The sequence below is a fragment of the Rhipicephalus sanguineus genome, chromosome 8, assembly GCF_013339695.2.
Source record: "Rhipicephalus sanguineus isolate Rsan-2018 chromosome 8, BIME_Rsan_1.4, whole genome shotgun sequence".
Lineage (NCBI taxonomy): Eukaryota > Metazoa > Arthropoda > Arachnida > Ixodida > Ixodidae > Rhipicephalus > Rhipicephalus sanguineus.
In genome coordinates this window covers 110,993,794-111,011,949 of record NC_051183.1, presented here as the reverse complement: position 1 = coordinate 111,011,949, position 18,156 = coordinate 110,993,794, and the positions used below count along the sequence as shown (strand labels likewise).

Below are 18,156 nucleotides of genomic sequence, written 5' to 3'. Positions count from 1 at the left end.
ATCGACGTGAACAGTCTCGCTGCCGCGACGACGGCGGTTCGTAGATGATTGAACAGGCTCAATCATATAGTTAACTGGGGATGCTTGACGTAGGACACGGTAGGGGCCTTCGTACTTAGGCAGTAGCTTTGTGGAAAGGCCAGGAGCGGAGGAGGGAACGCGAAGCCACACCAACGTTTCAGGCGAATACGACTGAGGAGGCAGGTTTTCGTCGTGACGGTCCTCCTGGCCCTACTCGACCTACAATGTTACAACCCTAGTTTCTTAAGGTGAGCTGAAAATGCGACTGCGCTGAAACTTGTCTTCCTCCGTGCCCTCTGCACAAGCTCATGTTGTGTTTCGGTTTCGGTTCAGTATTGCATTGTACGAATGACAGGGGGCGCCGCTCTGGCATTCCTGTTTTACCCAGGCCACGTGTAAAGTTTGTGGAGAGTACTTGTTGAGTGCGGACGTTTCTTCTCCTTCGGCGCATCGCGCCAAACAGCGTGTTCGGGCTGGCCGGCGTCCCCACCGGTCGCGTTGGTCACCGCCGGTCTTCGCCTGCCGCTGCGCCGGGACTACCAGCCCGCAACACAGCACTCATGTTTCCCGACGTATTGCCAGATGGCCCATATCTCACGCAGCGCCTCTTCTATCTTCTTTAGACGACATTTGCAGCGAAGCACGCAGATACGCTGCCAATTTTTTAAAACTTGACTATATAGCGTATAGTGCTCACATATCGGGGATGGACCACAGAGAAAAGAAGAAAAGGATTCATCGTTCGCACGAGTGAAACGGCCCCAGTACGAACCTATCCTGTCGGCCAATCCCCTGCATTGGGTATGAGCCATGCACAGAGGACAACAACAACAACAACAACCTATCCTGCAGCGAAGACGGTTGCTCCGAACGATGACCCAGAGATACACATTGGTAGGCTTTACGGAAGATCTGGACTGGAAGCCTCTTCAATTCGTTACACCTCTTCCAGAGAACAGACTGTGCAGTGTCTGCGGATTGGTGCGCAAGACAACCGCTCTTCTACCATGTGGCCACGTACTGTGTCATTCCTGCTTCCAAAAGTGCTGGGCTACCGAGGAACACGCCTGTCCGATTGACGGCAAGTGTTGTGCGGAAGAAGACGTCGAGTGGAGGGACTTCCCGGCTGAAAATCTCCTGAAAAGAGAGGTATGCCAGTGCTGCGAGAAGTCGCCTATTCGGTTCCGCAGGGTGTGAAATAAGGGCGTTTATATATATGCCGTAGATAACGTAATCTTGCTCAAATCTTGTCAAATTTTTATTCGCCGCGAGGTCGTAGTACAGGTTTGAGCACCGTCTCAGCGTTAGTGTGGATAGGTGGTCGGCGGCACGTATCCAAATGTACACAACAGCGCTTCGCTGTGAGCGGTTTGAGCCGATGGCCGATTAATAAGTCGTGTTTAAAGCAGCTTAATGGTGATATATTGGTGATAACGTTCCTATTACATGTTAGAGAAGCGGAATATGCCATTCAACGGGGTGCAGGCTTTGGGTGACACTGTGCTCTATTTTTCTTCTTGTTTTATTTGTACGTGTTTAGCTTGTGTTTGGCCCATACTACAATATGAATGCTGCTGCGCGACTGAGCCAATTAAGCACTTACATCTTGCTCGAGCGGCTACCAAAACAGTGGACACGTATTTCTGCATTCTGCAGAAATAAAAAAATATCTTCATTCACACCTCGTCATTTAATACTTTTGTTTATAACGACGCCAAATGCACTACGTGATGCGCATGACGATTACCCCTATTGCCATACCGACACGTGTACGCCCTCACCTATTAATGCGAATAGAAGCCTATCAAGGCGAAATACTTCTATATAGACTATTTTACGGGCGGGTTTCGGTGCCGCCATGCTGGGCTGTTAACCTTGCCGTGTTTTATCCTGAACAACTAAGCGAACAGTGTTATGGCGGGAACGCACCAACCCAACAGTTTTCAAACACATGAAAACTGTTGGGTTGGTGCATTCGGCGTTTCCTAGATTTATCAGGTCGCGTCAGGGGATACAAGAATAAGAAAATATTCGTTTAACAGCCCATGATGGCGGCTGCCCATATGCCTTACGTAACATAGTCTATTACGTGCAGGCATACGTACAAGTATTTGATACTATGCTAACACACTGAAATAAGCTACCCTCTGAGGCCACGCATGGCATACGCATGTGTGCGAACATGGTGTGTCTCGCGGACGACGCAAGGAGCTATCCACACTATACGGGGTTTCGTCAACTCGCCCTAAGGTGTTCACTCTGTTCGATCTCGAGGCCAATAGAAGTTGGAAAAACTGTATAGGTTATCTCAAACTTGTCTCAAAGGTCTGCCTTAGGTAGTCTACATAAAAATGGTCTAAAGGTAGAGCTTTGGGTAGTCTATACCCTGAAGAGTTAAAAGCGCACTTCCAAGCTAAAATAAAAAAGACCAAATTTGTTCAATCCGAATTCAAGAGCAGCAACACCTAATCAATAAAGTATCATATTTCACGTACTGCTGTAATCGCTGATATGCTGAAGGTTTTACGTTTAGCTGGTTAAGCACAATATCAGCGGTTCTCTCAAGGCGGTATCCAGTTGACCAGGGTATTTCTATGAGACGAAAAGCCGAGTGTATAATGCATGGGTCTGTGTTTCGGAGGCAGACAACGATGAATCATATCGTGTGGTATAGACGAGATGAAATGCATTACAGTCTTCCTGGCGTGAGCTGTGTCGCGCACATGGGTAGGCGACACACCACAAGTGCACGTTCTGAGCGATTGCATGTTATACTATTATACGCGCACATGGGAATCACACGTGAGAGGAGAGTCGTATTGCACCTCAGCACTCCAGGGTCACGTTGTATGCGCTGAAATGTCGGGTCTGACTACATCGGGTGCTCATCCCGTTGCTATCGGCCATGGCTCCTGGCAGAAGTGATGATTAAAAAATTCGGCAGATCCCTTGTACCATGGGCAATCGATGTTATGCGAAGCATGCGGAGGGAAGGTGACTTCATCAAGACTTCAGTGTGGGCTAGTCGGTTCATTGTAAATCGAAGGGAAGGTGACGGTGGTGCCTTATTTATAAGCTAAACCATACGAAATGACGCTAAAGATATCTGCAGATTTCGTACGCACAGACATGTTGAACAGTCGCATAGGTTTTATATAACCAGTTGTTTACAGATGTGTAACAATGCCAACAGCAACATGGGTACTACCAACACCAGAAGCGGTTAGCTGATATGCAGCGCTTGTGTTTGCGAGGATGGTAGCCCTGGATAGTGCTACGCAGATTAATTTCAATGGATGGCGTTTCTTAACTACAATTGACGTTAACCCGACCTGACGCCTCTATCATAGGAGTACATATGTATTGTTTATAAAATTCGATAACCAGCAGTGCAACCACAATTGACGTTTCACCAACATTACGCCTGCGTAGGGTCTTCTTCCAAAGCAGCTACGAGACCTAGCATGGCTCTTTGGTAGAATACTTGATTGCCACGCGGAATGCTTGGGTTCGATTCCTGCTGGGACCCTGAAATTTATACTTTGCATTCATCGGTTAAACGCTAGCGATGTCTGTTTTTCTTAATGCTCTCGCATTTAAATTACGAATGTATGTTCTCGCCGTTACTGGGTAGATATAAACTGTCAATCACCTGTGGCGCATACCCGCATACCGCGGCCCGTGGTATACGGGTATGTGCCACTCGTATCGCGAGGAAAGAGTTTGACGACATACGCGAAAAGATTTTATGTTATTAATGTCATGAACCGACGGTCGTATTCGTCAAGTCCTCTTACCCTCCCATGCCAAATTTGGTGTACACCAAGTTAAGGAGGCGATCAAAAGAGCACCCAGACGTAGGCGGCTAGATAGATAGATAGATAGATAGATAGAAACGCTCAAAGTGCCAAAGGTTCGCTAAGAAATGCTTCGCATTTAAAACAGTGAGCGTCTCGAATCTGCATGGAGTAAGCTAATGGCCCTCCGGTTACGCGGACTCACCACTGACACTCGCAAAGAATCTATACTCATGGAACGCCTGCAAGAACAATGTCTTTCATTAAAATTGTACGGTGGTGGTAGTAAGACATTTCTTCTCGAGCTGTTGATGTGCGAAGTGCTCCTTCTTTTGCGAGAGTGTTTACAGAAGCGCTTGGTTCGTCCTGGTTCGTACTCTGCCCTTGCCGCTAGCAGTATTGACAAATAATCGCCCTGTCACCTTCGCCAAGCTTTTTGGATGCTCTGACCGTAACACTTCATCTTAAATTGTCACGTAACGTAGCGATATAGCAAATATACCGCCTATTTCGTTTGTAAGCTACGGGATTAACTCACCAGAACGACTGAGAAATGAGCCGTAATGATGTAACAAGCGCTGGGCTAAACACTTCATGCCGCTTTCACAGAGGTTTAAAAAAGTCCACGTTGTTTAGTTATCAGTCCTGTTTTAGCATTGCATATTAGAGCAAATTAGGAACGAAGGCGCGTAAACACGGGCGCAAAAGATAAAGACAGCAAAAACTACGACTGTCAACAAAAACGGCGCAATAGGGCTGAGACTAACTAGCCCGATCTCGAACTTTGCTGCTGAAACGACAAGCCGGATTTTATCGTTGGGTGCACCTGCATGGTACCGCCACCTGCCAGTCATGCACACATGCGAATCTGAGATAACTGTTTAGGCACTTCGTTTCTTCCTCATAGAAGGTAATCGAAGGCTGGGTCACACATGCGCTTCCACTACTGTCGCTATGCAGGGCCTATCCATTTAGGGAATACATCAAAAAAATCACAGCATATCCACGGGGTGAATGATGATGAGTGGGGCGAAGCTACGGAGGGAATCATCTGTAAACCGTGAAACTCTTCCGTGAAATGCGCCCAGTACATAATATAAAGAGTGTGAAACATCGTGTATATATTAAACATCAAACTTTTATTGTACTGTTGGTTTACGTGGTCCCTTCATTATCACTTGTGATCGGTGAAATGCAAGGAAGAAGTCCGCTCCCGAGCGAAAGAGCGCCAAGAGCGACCGCATTCCCCGCTCGCCCTGTGCGAATTAAAGGCAAGGCTAGAGGGAAGACAGGACGCGCGTTCCACGACGCGAGGTCGGTAGCATGCCCAACGAAAGCCAACGGAACGCGATCGTGCAAGTGCTCCGGCTTCGCATCGCCTCATGGTTCCATTTAGCGTCCCAAACCAAATATATTGCTCAAGGTGTGCCTTGCGTTTTTCGTAGAAATAATTTCTTTATCATGTACATTAAGACGAAAGTTTAAAGCTCACTAGAGTGTATCGCCCGCAAAGTATGTCTTTTAGTGTGATTTAACTCTCGTACGGCAGTGTCCTCGCGCCGTTGCCGGTCCACCTCGCCCGTTGACGATCGGGCGAGGTGGCTACATATAACTACTACTACTACACTTTAAGAAAAACATCTGGCGTTCTTTCGTTCTGCTTTTACAAAACACCTGGCGTCTTTCGTTGGTTTATTTCATCAATCAACGGCGTTTTGAACAAAATTTTTATTGTTTAATCACGCACAGGAGAAATCTCACCAGGCACTACCTTGGAGGTAAACAATGGCTGCTAATGGCAATGAGAGACAGAAGAAGTCGGCTTTTAGCTAACACTTACACTTCTACTTCTACTAACGTTTCCTACTGGAACATGCCAATGGTTGCTAATGGGGAATGAGAGACAGAAGAATTCGGCTTTTAGTTAACGCGCACGCTGCGAATTTTTTATTGTTCAACAACGCACAGGAGAAATCTCCCACCGGCACCACCTTGGAGGTCAAAGCGTAAGACTTGTTACTCACTACTACGACCACGACGACTACGAGGGACGAACGGGTGCCGCCTTAAGGAGCTTCGCCCCTAAAATCACTGGTTCCATTTCGTGCCGTCTACACAAGTTCTTGTGTATCGCTTTCCATTCTCGTGTCGCAAAGCATCGAGAGTCCCCCCTTACTCCTCTCATCTTTGCCGACGCTTCTTCTGTTTGTCCGCCGGCGCTTGTGGTAGAAACAACACCGGTATGCCAGTTCCTCTACGTCCATCGCACCGTTAGCTGATAGAACTATATTGCTCTTCATACATCAGTCCAGGAATCCTCTGTTTCACCATGTGCGCGTTGTGTATGTAAGACGAGTGAAGCCCTGGGGCCCCGTTCTGCAGTCGTCGGGCTATAGCAATAACAAAAATAGTCGTATCTCCACGAAGTGAATGATGATGGTGGGCGAAGCATGGGGGATCATTCGAGGAACCGTGAATCCCCCGTATATTGCCCGGAACTGCGGTCAAGGAAATCGCGCTTGAACCGAGCATTGGCGCCTCCAACCTCAGGTAGAGAACGCTTCCGGCGTTTTGCCGCCGCTTCCCGTGCTCTCGCCTCCTCTGGGTCCGCTTTCCGGTGTTTCCAGGCTGCTGAAACTTCGCGAGCCTTCACCTCTGGGTCCCCTTGTCGGCGTTGCCGTTTTCCTGTCGCTTCCCGCGCTCTAGACTCCGGGTCCGCTTGTTGTCTGCGTCGTCGTGATGCAGCAGTTGAGCCGCCACTCGCCCTTTCATCCATAGCGGGCGCGCCGTTATCAGGATCGACCATTATCATCACTGGCAGAAGAAAGAGAGCGCAGGCCGGGAACGGGTGCTTCGTAGCCCTTGCACACCACAGCGCCCCTAGCGGACTCCATGGAAACCAGAGCTACAGACAACGACGACGAGGGGACGCCACCGAGTAGCAGGAGACGCAGAGCGCTTATATAGCCCCTGTGCATCGCAGCGCCACTAGCGGGCTCCAGGCAAACCAGCGCTACGAAGAACGACGACGAGGGGGGTCTTACAAATAAAAGAGAAAGAAGGGGCGGCGCTCACGAGCAACTGCCACGGGCGCTGGCACGGCAGTCGGTTCCAATCCTTCGATACAGCCAGATGGCCGGGTTCTGTTTCTCTATTCGTCTATTCGTTACAGGGGGGACAAGGCTTGGCCCTAAGGTGCTTAGCCCCTAAAAACAGGAGTTGTTCCGTGTACTAATACAACCGATGAGCGAAGCGCCTTAGAAATAGGACGGAAATGACTATGTACGTTTTAAAACTACTTATTCGCGCCGCGCGCCTTGTTTTTTTGCGCAATGTGCGCCGATCGCAGCGCACACTCATTGTCTTTTTGCGCCGGCTCCGGGTGGGGAGAGCCTCTGCTACTACCTTCGACAAAGCGCCTGAAGTGCACTAGAATGATGGTTGTCATTTCACATGCCACGATAAAGTGGTGAAAGTGAAGACGACCATTATAACCAGTTGTACACAGAGCTTATTTGTTTTAACCTCGAATTTCTGGTGCGCTAGAACCAAACCGCTCAAGGTCCAAACATGTCCTCTTGAATCACCGGCCACGGCATCCCAAAGCGATGCTTAAGATATGAGAGCTTCAACGGCGACGGCCGGGTGCGGGTCTAAGGAGCTTCTCTCCTAAAAAAACGCTGGTGTAAGATTACGGCCGCTCCAGAGAGACTTTTTTCGCACAGTACCTTCGCGTTGAGAGCACAGCACATTGAGGGCACAGCACGTTGAGAGCACAGAACAAAACAAACAAGTAATGAGGCATTTTTATAGGCAGTCAGGGATTAGACAAATACAAGTAACAAAAACTTATTGGCTTTTCCTTATAGACATTCAATAGATTAAATTTACACAACTAAAATTAGAGAACTAACTGATTTTTGTTTATAGAATATCTATAGTGGGGGATTAAACAAAAAATAAATTATATCAAACTGTCTTTTGTCTGTAGATTGTATGCAGACTGAAAATAGAAAAACAGAAATATACGCTTTTTTACTTTTGTTTATAACAATCTATAGAATACAATTAAACAAATAGTAACATGCAACTTATAGACCTTTATCTATACATTCTCTATAGATTCTGTTTAGACAAAAAACTAAAACTACTTAAAGGCAAACTTGTTTACAAGAAGTCTACAGACAGTCTATAGACTGTCTAAATCCATTTTTGTAAGGGAAAGGTATACGAGCCGTCCGAAGACGGCTGCCGAGATAGCGTGCGCACCAACAATCGAGACTGCGCCCTCGAAATCAAAGTTCACAGTTTCTGCTCCTGCGACCGCCCCGCCCCCTTCCACGCTCCGTCATGCTCCTTTAAAGGGGTACTGACACAAAATTTCGCGGCCGAGATAGCCTGCTGGATCGATTCCCGTGTACGTGCGTGTACCACCTGCAAAAATATCGGCAGCGAATAAGCTTGGAAGGTATATTTATATGAATTTTGAAGTTCGCGAGCGCGATCCAGCATTATAGGCCGCACCTAGTGCATTGACACCCTCGGAGGTGACCCGAGGTGACCCCCCTACTTCCCCTACGTAACCGTTGCAGCCGGTACAAGTTACGATGACGTCGTAGCCGCCATTTCTTTTTGACGCGCTTCCCGACGAATCGCTCCTCGCCAGCGGGTCAAACATGAAGTGATTCGCCACGTCGAAAATTCCTTCGATCCCCGCCGCAAGAAAATCGTCGCCATCAGACGACGATGAGCCCGACGACGACAGACCGCGCGGAAATGCGTCACTGTTCTGTGTGCTCACGTGACCGAGCGTTTCACTCGCTAGGTGGTGATAGTTGCACCCGGCGGCTTGCCGTTTTTGGAGCTCTGTTAAACCGAAACTGAGGCTGTGTCGGTAATGAGGAGCGTGTAATAAGTTAACTGTCGCGCGCTGCAGCAAACGATGTGCCGTGTTATGACTAACAGGCCCCCAGCAACACATTGCAGCAAAAAAACGCGGGGCGAAAATTTTTGTGTCAGGACTCCTTTAAGACAGGCGAGGCGTTTCCTCTCTGCTAGAGAAGCAGTCGGCTGCTGGCCTCACACACAGGGTGATATTATCGCACGGTCCTTCCGTGCGATTGAGATGTGCGGTGGGCTCGTTTTGTTTCTGCTTCAGTCGCGCGCGTCGCCAGCGCTCACGCGCTATTACACGCGCTATTAATCAACTTGAGCTTTATACGGAACGTAAGGTGACGGCAACGGCGACGCCGACGGCAACAACCCGTAGAGACTGTCCATATAATGGCTATCACAATAAAAGTGTGAACAAAAATGGCATACTTGTTTCAGCATTCACTATATTTCGTTTCCGGCCTTCGCAAGTACTTTGTGTTTAGACACGCGTAGTACTTTTCGCAGTATCACAATATCGCAGTGCAGGCACTGGAGCTTCTGAATTTCGTAAAGTGTTTCAGGGTGCGCATTGCCGTAAGCTCGTTTGATATCTACAATACCAGCTATATGTGTGTCTATCGTGGATTCTTGAGATCCCCATGCAATATGCGAATGCAATAATGTTGCTCTCTAAGGAACTCTCTCAGCCGAATGCATTCAGCAGTTTCAGTAATATACCTGTAGTTGCGATAATGTGCTAGTACGAATAGTGCTTAGAATTATTTGCCTTGACCTTATAGATATCGTTCATCTTGCTTTCACGCGATCACCTCGGAATTCTCTTCATTTTATTAACGTGCTACTTGGCACGAGTTAGCTGTGCTTTGCTGTATGGACATAACGGCTTCATTAGATGCACTACGACTGCTCCTAATCGTGCTTGTCTTGTTGTTTATCATTTTACTCGGCGATTTAGAATATACGCCTTCCATGTGGGATTTCAGCTCTGAGACTACTTTGTTTCGGAGTCTAATGAAGTAAAAACTATACGTTATAACAGCAAGGGTGTTTAAGGTCGAGGCTAATCCCTGCGTAGCGTAATGCATCTCTTAGCGGGTAAGTGCCGCAGAAGTTGGCCGAGCCCCATTATTAAACTCCGGTCCACTAAAAACGAAGAATATGTCTACAAGAAATCTGGCGGGTATGTGCGAAGTGTTATGACGCTTGCCAAACGTTATGACTTTGTAATTCGAAGCAGTTTCACTGACTGAGCGTCGACAAGACTGTTTTAAACTGTACAGACGAGGGCAAAACTACCATAGAGCAAATTGAAGCAATGAAATAGCATTAGGATGCCACCAGCTCCGCTCTTTGACCAGTCTTCACGACGTTAAGACAGTGAAGCTGCTTAAAATTGTTTTTTGGCACTCAAGTTATTGCTCATAATGGTGTCCATGCAAGGCAGTTCTTCCAAGGTGTGCCTGCCTTCATCTTTCGTACATGTCTTTCCAATGGTGGTTGATTTGAACACCTGTAGAAAGCTACAAATAATAAATCTTTGTGGTGTGCTTGTAAGTATTTTCCGAAACTTTCCCTCACTGTCCCCTCGTATATTGATGTGCTTCTTGCACTGGTTTGGTTGCTAGTATATTCTTCTCGCGGTACTTTCCTACCCCAGCCGTCTTTCGTGCCTTCAAAGCTCGCATTTTATCTTCCCTATGATCCCTAAACGATTTCTCACGTCTTCCATTGCTTTGTCTATTTCCTTATTCCACCATTAACGTGGTTTGAGATAGTGGAGTGCACCTGCAGAGGCGCCATCTGATGGCTTTGTCACTCGGACGCAAGGAAATGTCTTTCCTGCCTTGGCGTGCAGTCGGGCCATCTGTTTTAGGACGAGTTCCTCTTGTCTATCGTATGGACGCCTTCCCGTTCCCAACGACTGTGCCTCCACTCTCGGTGCTTCGCCCGCCAACGAATTATACATGCTGGTTTTTAACAGGCACAAACAATACTCGCTCGTTGCCCTCACTGATCTCCACTAGGGGGAGCTGGATTCCGCATCGAACGTTTTGGCGTGAAGCCGCCGGAAGTCGCTGGCCTTGTCCCTGAAGCGAGCGGTGCCGCCTCTATTGCTGCTGGCGGGCCAGCATTTCTCTACTTTTCCTTGGAACAATGCCTGTGTAGCACTCTAAACTGCACAAGCCAACCAGGAAAGTCTTTAGAGAAGACGTTTCACGCGAAGGTACCCCGAAATCGTATAAAGTTCTTCTCGTTTTACTAGAAAATAGCAGTCAGGTATAATCGTTTGGTTATAAGAATCACCAGAATGGTTATGAACTCCCCCTAAAGAATGAACTCGACATGGAGGCTGAGAGTCTTCGTTCGCTATCACCAAATGCTGGCAATGTTATACCCGTGTCACACGGACACTAAAGTCTTTTAAGCAAGAAGAGTTTTTTTCCGAAATAGAGTTGCACGCGCTGTCACACGTCAGAGAGCGATCTCTTTTTCAGAAGCGGTCTTTTCTGGAAACAGCGTTCGACGAACTCTTTCACGGTGGTAAAAGAGTATCCTCGAAACCAGTGGGCGTCAGCACTTATGAAGTGGTGAAAAAAATCAGTAACTCTTTATTTCGGTGTCACTTGGGCTCACCATAAAAATAAATTTCATTTATCGTAAGCAGCCTAATAAAACCAGTTAAACTTTATTTTTTTGTGTGCTCTCAAAGAGAGCGAACGGGGTGGGGTTATGGCCGCCCGCATATACGCGAGCATGGACGCGAGTGAGCGCGGAAAGGCGAACGCCGCTGTGCAATCAGCCCAAGAAAAAAAAACAAGCCCCGTGTACAGTGGTCCGAGAGGGACACCTGTACATTAATTAGGCTATGGAAGGATAACCGGCGCGTGTCTAGCCGCGGCTGCCTCGTTTTCCAGAGAGAGATGGTACGCTACATGACTTGCAATTGTAACTTTTTCCTCCGTACGATTATCCATGGCGAGGCAGACAAGAGCGCTAAGAAGGAAAACCGACGCCCACTGTTGCCAGAATATTATGTAAAGGCCGCCAGTTGTGCAAACGCTTCTTAAGATACTACTGCGTGAACCTTTCCTTGTTTTTTCAACTGGAGTTGTTAAATACATGTCAACAAACGTGCCATACAGTAAATTTGGACATCTTCTATCGAGATACATAATTTTCTTTTCGCTGGTTGTGTTTTGAAAGCGAGCGCCACCCTTTCGGTAGCGCATTCGGAAGGAACCTCTAAAAATCGTTGGTGCCGTGTGACTGCGAGAAATCGCCTCTTCATAAAAAGTCTTTGAACATATTAAAAGACCGCCTACGTCAAACACTTTTTGCGCGCCCGTGTGACACGGGTATAACTGGCTACATTGCAGGCTTCCTGCGTCTGATGTTGCGGGGGCGATCCCCTATGCGACGTGCCACTGGTGCAGTGGCAAATGCATAGGCGTGACATATGACGCATACGTTCAAGTTTACTCACAAGCGCAAGTGCTACGGGAGATACGTTTATTACGGGCTAGCGCTGGAGCGTAGACGTAGTTCTGAGACATTGCCGTTGTATCGGTCTTGGACTGGCAAAAAGCCGAAACCTCATTGTCTGCGCGGTCGCACGTCGCCACAGTGCCAAACAGAAGTCCGTGAGCATTCTTAAATTGGTAAAACCGTGGCGGTATATAGACGCAACAATCTTCTACTATATACACCTTTCACACAAGGGAGGATGAAATCCGGCACCTAGACGATCTTAGTGGAACCCTGGGCTTCCAGTGAAGGACGATGTCGTTGCTCTCATTATAGTGTCAGCTTCACCTGAGCTTTCAAAAGACCTCAAAAACTATCCAGAGCTGCATAGCAAGCACATGTTTTAGCCAGCTGCTGAGTGTGAAGCTTCATGCTTCACATACAATGCGTAATTGTCTCGCATCTCAAAATTAGGATGCATCACAGCCAGTAGCAAAACTACTGGATAAGATATCAGCAAGCATTTCGCGAAACTGATATTTTGAGTCGTCAGCAAAAAATGCGCGGATACTGACGTCACACTGCTGCATAAAGTTGTTCTGTTGTGTCGCTTTTCGATTTCTTAAGCAGTTCTAGCAATTTGAATGGCTTCACTTCTACGGAACCGTGATCAGCTGGTATTAAACTGTAACTGTGATCATGGCACACAGGCAACTGCGTTCTGAGGATGGCACTGCTGTGTTAATTAATTTAGACATAATTAAATATTATTATTTACCAAGCTACTTTTTCCATTCATTTTGGGGATATTTTTATTTTTTATCGGTCATCATATATGAAAACTCGAAGATTGGGTGTTTTCTGTAGAGCTTACTTTATTTCAGTCATAAAAAATTGTTGAACAGGGGCTGTCGCTGGAGCCGACTTTTCCACACAAATCAACTTCATGGTTCCAGCAACATTACCTGCTCAAGTATCCTTCATGAATTTCTAGCCGCCATCTTCCCCTGAACTTCTGTCTTGTTTAGTTTACAGTCCACTGCATTTGTCTAGCCGCTAATCCTATGCATAATGCCGTTGCGTCTTTGATAACACGCACTGTCAGCGCCACTGATCTCCATTAAGATAATTGGGATGTGTCAGTAACTACAAGGTGACGATCTTCACGTTTCACACTCATCTTCCATTGACAGTTTTACCATGAGTCTTCAGGAAACAACTTTTACCTGGCGCCTTTTGGCCTTCGTTGCCCTGGTGCCATGAAGCTAACAACTCACTCACTCACTCACTCACTCACTCACTCACTCACTCACTCACTCACTCACTCACTCACTCACTCACTCACTCACTCACTCACTCACTCACTCACTCACTCACTCACTCACTCACTCACTCACTCACTCACTCACTCACTCACTCACTCACTCACTCACTCAGAGTTCCTCTAAATGCAGTTCCCTTTACACTTAATTATTTAGCTCCTCTCGGCTTTATACAAATAAAATGGAAGCAGTATTTTACTTTCGCCCTAAAATATTGCTGCTTGCATGCAATAAATCTGGAAGCTGGGTTCGTTAGTATGAATATAAATTCACGCGCAGAGAGTTCTCCGTAAATTATGAATCTTAATGTTTGTTTGTTTTTGTCTTTCTTTGTCTACCTGTTTCTCCTGTTTCTATTAAGTTCCTTAAATATATCTAGCTTTGTTTTTGTTTTTACTCTGACAAGCATGTGGGCTTGTAGGGGAGAGAGCGGGCGGCATTTCTGAAACGCTGGCACTGCGGGCAAAAATTAAACGGGGCAGAGTGCACCACAAGCGAAATACAAAGCGATAAGCGAATCTAGGCGTCGTAAATGTACAATGATTGCGCATGCTGGAAAAACGAAAGCGTAACCACAGCACGAAAACTGAATGTCAAGCGTAAACGACCCTGACAGTAAGGCGCACTTCGAGAAATGTGTCGCACTTAGGTTAACATATTTCCCACTTAAAAGTTAATTTAGCCAGAATTCATTTGCATCTGCCGCTGCCGCATGCTTCCTTGTCTTGCTCTAGTGAACACAGAAAACGCCATATTGAAAATCGCCAATGAATACGACCAGCGAAACCGCTTACCGCTTATGCAAAAGCGTAGAAGATGGCAGCTTCCGGGACGAACGGGGAAACTTCCGGTGGCTCCGCAATGTCGCGCCACGGGTAGCGGCGAAGCACCGTGTAGCTTTTGTATTGGAGGTCAGTTTTTTTTCCGGGCGTGGTGCGTCTAAGTAGCTCGATTCCTCAATGCGTTATTAGACATTACACTAAAATTATTAGCTGGTCTAGCTGGCGTTATATTGTCAGAAAACTTAGAGCGCGAGAAAAAAAATAAAGCAAAGAAAAAATACAGACACCACGCGCACGCGACACACTCCAGACAAGTTGATCTGGCAGTTGCGACTCGCGTGCTTGGAGTGTGAGTTCCAAGGGAAGTTTTATGTATTTCTTGCGCTCAAAGTTTAGTAATCCATTGAACTGGCATGCCATCTTCACTGTGTAGTTCGGAAAGCTGATTTAATGAAGAAAAGGTGCAGTAACTGACCACTTTTCATGTCTCTGTGTTCGCTGATTTTCGAGCGCAAGACCCTTATTGTCTAGATACATTTAATAGCTTTTTTGTACAGGCAAGCCTGTAGTGCGATGTGAATTTAGTTAATTTATTGTGGACTGCCTCTTTTTTTCTCTAATGCAGGTAAAATGCTGGAACGAAATACATGGTTGCACACTTCAAATGGCCGCCGCAGAAGTCCACAAGCATTTCCTCCGAGAATGTGAATACCACTGCACACCCTGTCCAAGGTGCTTGAGAATGGTTTTAATCCGTAATATGAGCGAACACCTGAGAGCTTCATGCCAAGCTGTTACAACACCTGTGCCAATTCAGGAAATGATAGGCGACACTGTGCAGACGGACATGTTGGAAGGTGTGAGGAGACTATTGCAAGAGGCAGGTGAAATGAAGGCCCTTCTACAGCGGGCACTTGGAGAAAATGGCGCGATTAATGACAGCCTCATGGAGGTTTGCCAAAGTGTGAACTCTCTTAAAGAATCAGTGAAACAAGAAATTGCACCACTCGCATCACTAAGTGAAGTGACCCATTGCGTGTTGGATGGCATCAGCACGCTACATGGCTCGCTTAACAGTGAAATGGCTGACCTAAAAATGCAAGCCGAAGAGCTTCCTCGAGTTCGGGCTGCAATCGAAAGCACGAAGACGATTCTGGAGATTCAGAAGAAAGCACTAGCATACGCTGAAAAAAATGAAACCCGTTGCGACTTTTTGGTTCCAGGAATACAGTCGCTTGAAGCCAGTGCTTTGCAAGACGGCAATAGTGTTTATGCCCAAGGGCAGGTATATCTTCGTGGTTACAATATGTCGCCTGGTGTTAAACTAACAAGAAACGAAGAAAGTGTGTCCGTGGATTTGAGGCTTCAGCTGCACAGAGGGGACCACGATGATTTGATTCAGTGGCCTTTCGAGCAGAAAATCAGGTTTACTATTGTGCACCCTCTGAAAAACGAAGAAAAATTTATTATTCTAAAGACATGCCGTCATCTTGAATTCTACAAGAAGCCAACTTCTCTGAGTAACCAAGGTGTTTTTTTTCCTTATTGTTTTAAGTTAGGAGATCTGAAAAGTGGCGGCTACGTATGCGACGACAAGCTGCGTGTTATCGTCGAGCTTCTGTAATCATCGCAGCATTTGGCGTCTCTTGAATGTAAAACGTGCAGGCGGTTGCTGATGAAGAATGTTGAAGTCTGCTGAAAAATGTTCGCTGGTATGCTGTTACACGGAAGAACATCTCAAGAAGACAGCCTCTGGAAATTTTCGAAGCTGGAAAACATCTGTGAGATTCGAAGTGCCGCGGGATTTGCCGGTATGCGCTAATTCGCTGCGCACGTCCGCCGCTTAACGGAGTTGAATGCTCCCAACAAAATAAAGAACAGCTATTTACTGCTTCACTGTCCACGCCATTCGTTCATATTGAAAGCATCAATGAAGACCTCTTGGTATTAGCAATGGTCCACGTTTGTTATAGAAAGAACACAAAAAGAAGTCGAAACGAAACAATAGCATAATAATGGGGACACGCTCGACGACAGCGATTTTACAAATGGGACAACTTAACTACAGAGTGGTATAGGAGGGCAGGAAAAAAATGAACGAGTACAACCACGGACAGATATAAAAAATAGGGCGAAATGAACACCTAACTATATTAAGATCATAACCCAAGGCATTTCGTTGTGGTAAAAGTACGTATTTTTATTATAAATCATGATGAGTCCGCACCAACTAGCCCAATTTTCAGTTCTCATGAAGTACTTATTTAGCGTTATAGTCCAATCTCCATTGATGCCCCTTGCCATCGCCTTCCTTGACACGAGGCGACAAGCGCCGTTATAAGGTGGACAGCGGATGCTCTACGATGCCGTTAGAAAAGTATATAACCAGAGATGATTGGCAGCCAAGCGTAAGTGGTCGTAGGATGGTTTCCACAGCTATATGTGTAAGTGGCGTAGCAAGGGGCGGGGCCCCCGAATTTTTTTTTCCCCATGGGATAGAGAGCACAAAATGACACTGGAACCCATTTATCTGCCGAGACGTTGGGTCAAGGACGTGCTGCCCCCGCCCCCCAAAAAATTTCTGCATACGCCACTGATTTGTGTGCGCGGCGTGCGCACCGCCGAGACCGGGGGTAGTGGCGTGCGGAAGTGTATTGCTTTTGTGGCGGTTATTTTTATTGCGATAGCAATATATGGACAGCCTCAGCTGGTTTTTGTCCGTTCCCGTCGCCGTCACGCCCCGTATATGTATAATTATGTACATATATATATATATATATATATATATATATATATATATATAAAAGCCCCAAAGAAAAATAGTGGAGAAAAATGCTTCCGAAGCGCGGAATCGACCCAGGGACATCTCGCTTCTCAGCGCGTGACGGTAACGAGCGTTATATGCACACCCTTTACCGCTGGCCGGACTCAGCGACGGCAGGCGCTTATAAGCGTTTCTTCATTACCAGCGCGATGTGCGCGCTTTGAAGGTCGTCGCCCCTCTCCTGCGAACGCCGATGTACTGCGCCCTACAGGGCATGGTCGCCTTCGTGCGCTTATCTCAAGGAAAGAAGGGGGGCGGGCGGGGGTTGTATGTCTTGTGCTTTCCCCTCGATGTCCGCACTGAAGTCAAAGAGCGTACGAAGGTCACTTCGCTTGCTGCAGCGGCCGCGTTTGTGAAAGGAGCGCGCTGTTCAAACAGAAATAAGTAACAAATGCGACATTTAGTTCGCGCTCGTCCTGTGTGTACCTGTTCGTTCGTTTCGTGCGTCCTGCTTTATGTTTCAGCAGTGCGCTTTAAGTATCGAGCTGTGACGCATGATAGTTCGCGCTCGTCCTGTGTGCGTTCTTTTCGTGCGTCCTTTGGGCTCGAGCAACGCGCTGGCAATTTCGAGCTGCTTTTCGTTATTCGCGTTACATTCCAATTTGATGCTATCGTGTTCATTGCTTCGCCGTCTCGGCGAAACTGTGACTTTTTTTCTAATATGTGGTTTTATAAGTTCCCGATACAGACCGTAAGTGCATCTTTTTGGGAAGAAGGCGCCGAGGACCCCACAAAGTGCAGTTAAAATTTACAGAAAGGGTCTCAAGGTAGCATTAGCTAGCGGACCCCGGAGTAACGAAACTCTCTCCTGATGGGCCGGGATGCTGAGAAGATAGGACTGAAGGCGCTGGGGAGTGGGGGTAGCAAAATTGCGGGTTCTATTGCCATTCGGAAACAGGCATTTTCCATATCTGCAATGAGTTTCAGAGGGAATTGAACGTTAAGTTTCGAGAAACAGCGATATTGATCCCCAGATTGACCGGAATCTGGACAACCATTCTCATATATAATGTTTTTGTACTACGGTTATATTTCAACACAGGGTCACC

General features: G+C 46.9%; 1 protein-coding gene across 1 annotated transcript; it reads left to right on the top strand.

Moving 5' to 3' along the window:
• Window positions 1-894: 894 nt before the first annotated feature.
• LOC119403435 (TNF receptor-associated factor 6-like) lies at window positions 895-15,943 on the top strand. The gene is made up of 2 exons (XM_037670371.1): window positions 895-1,170; window positions 14,909-15,943. The coding sequence occupies exons 1-2, from the start codon at window positions 895-897 to the stop codon at window positions 15,905-15,907; spliced, it is 1,275 nt and encodes a 424-aa protein (XP_037526299.1). The 3' UTR covers window positions 15,908-15,943.
• The last annotated feature ends 2,213 nt before the right edge of the window (window positions 15,944-18,156 follow it).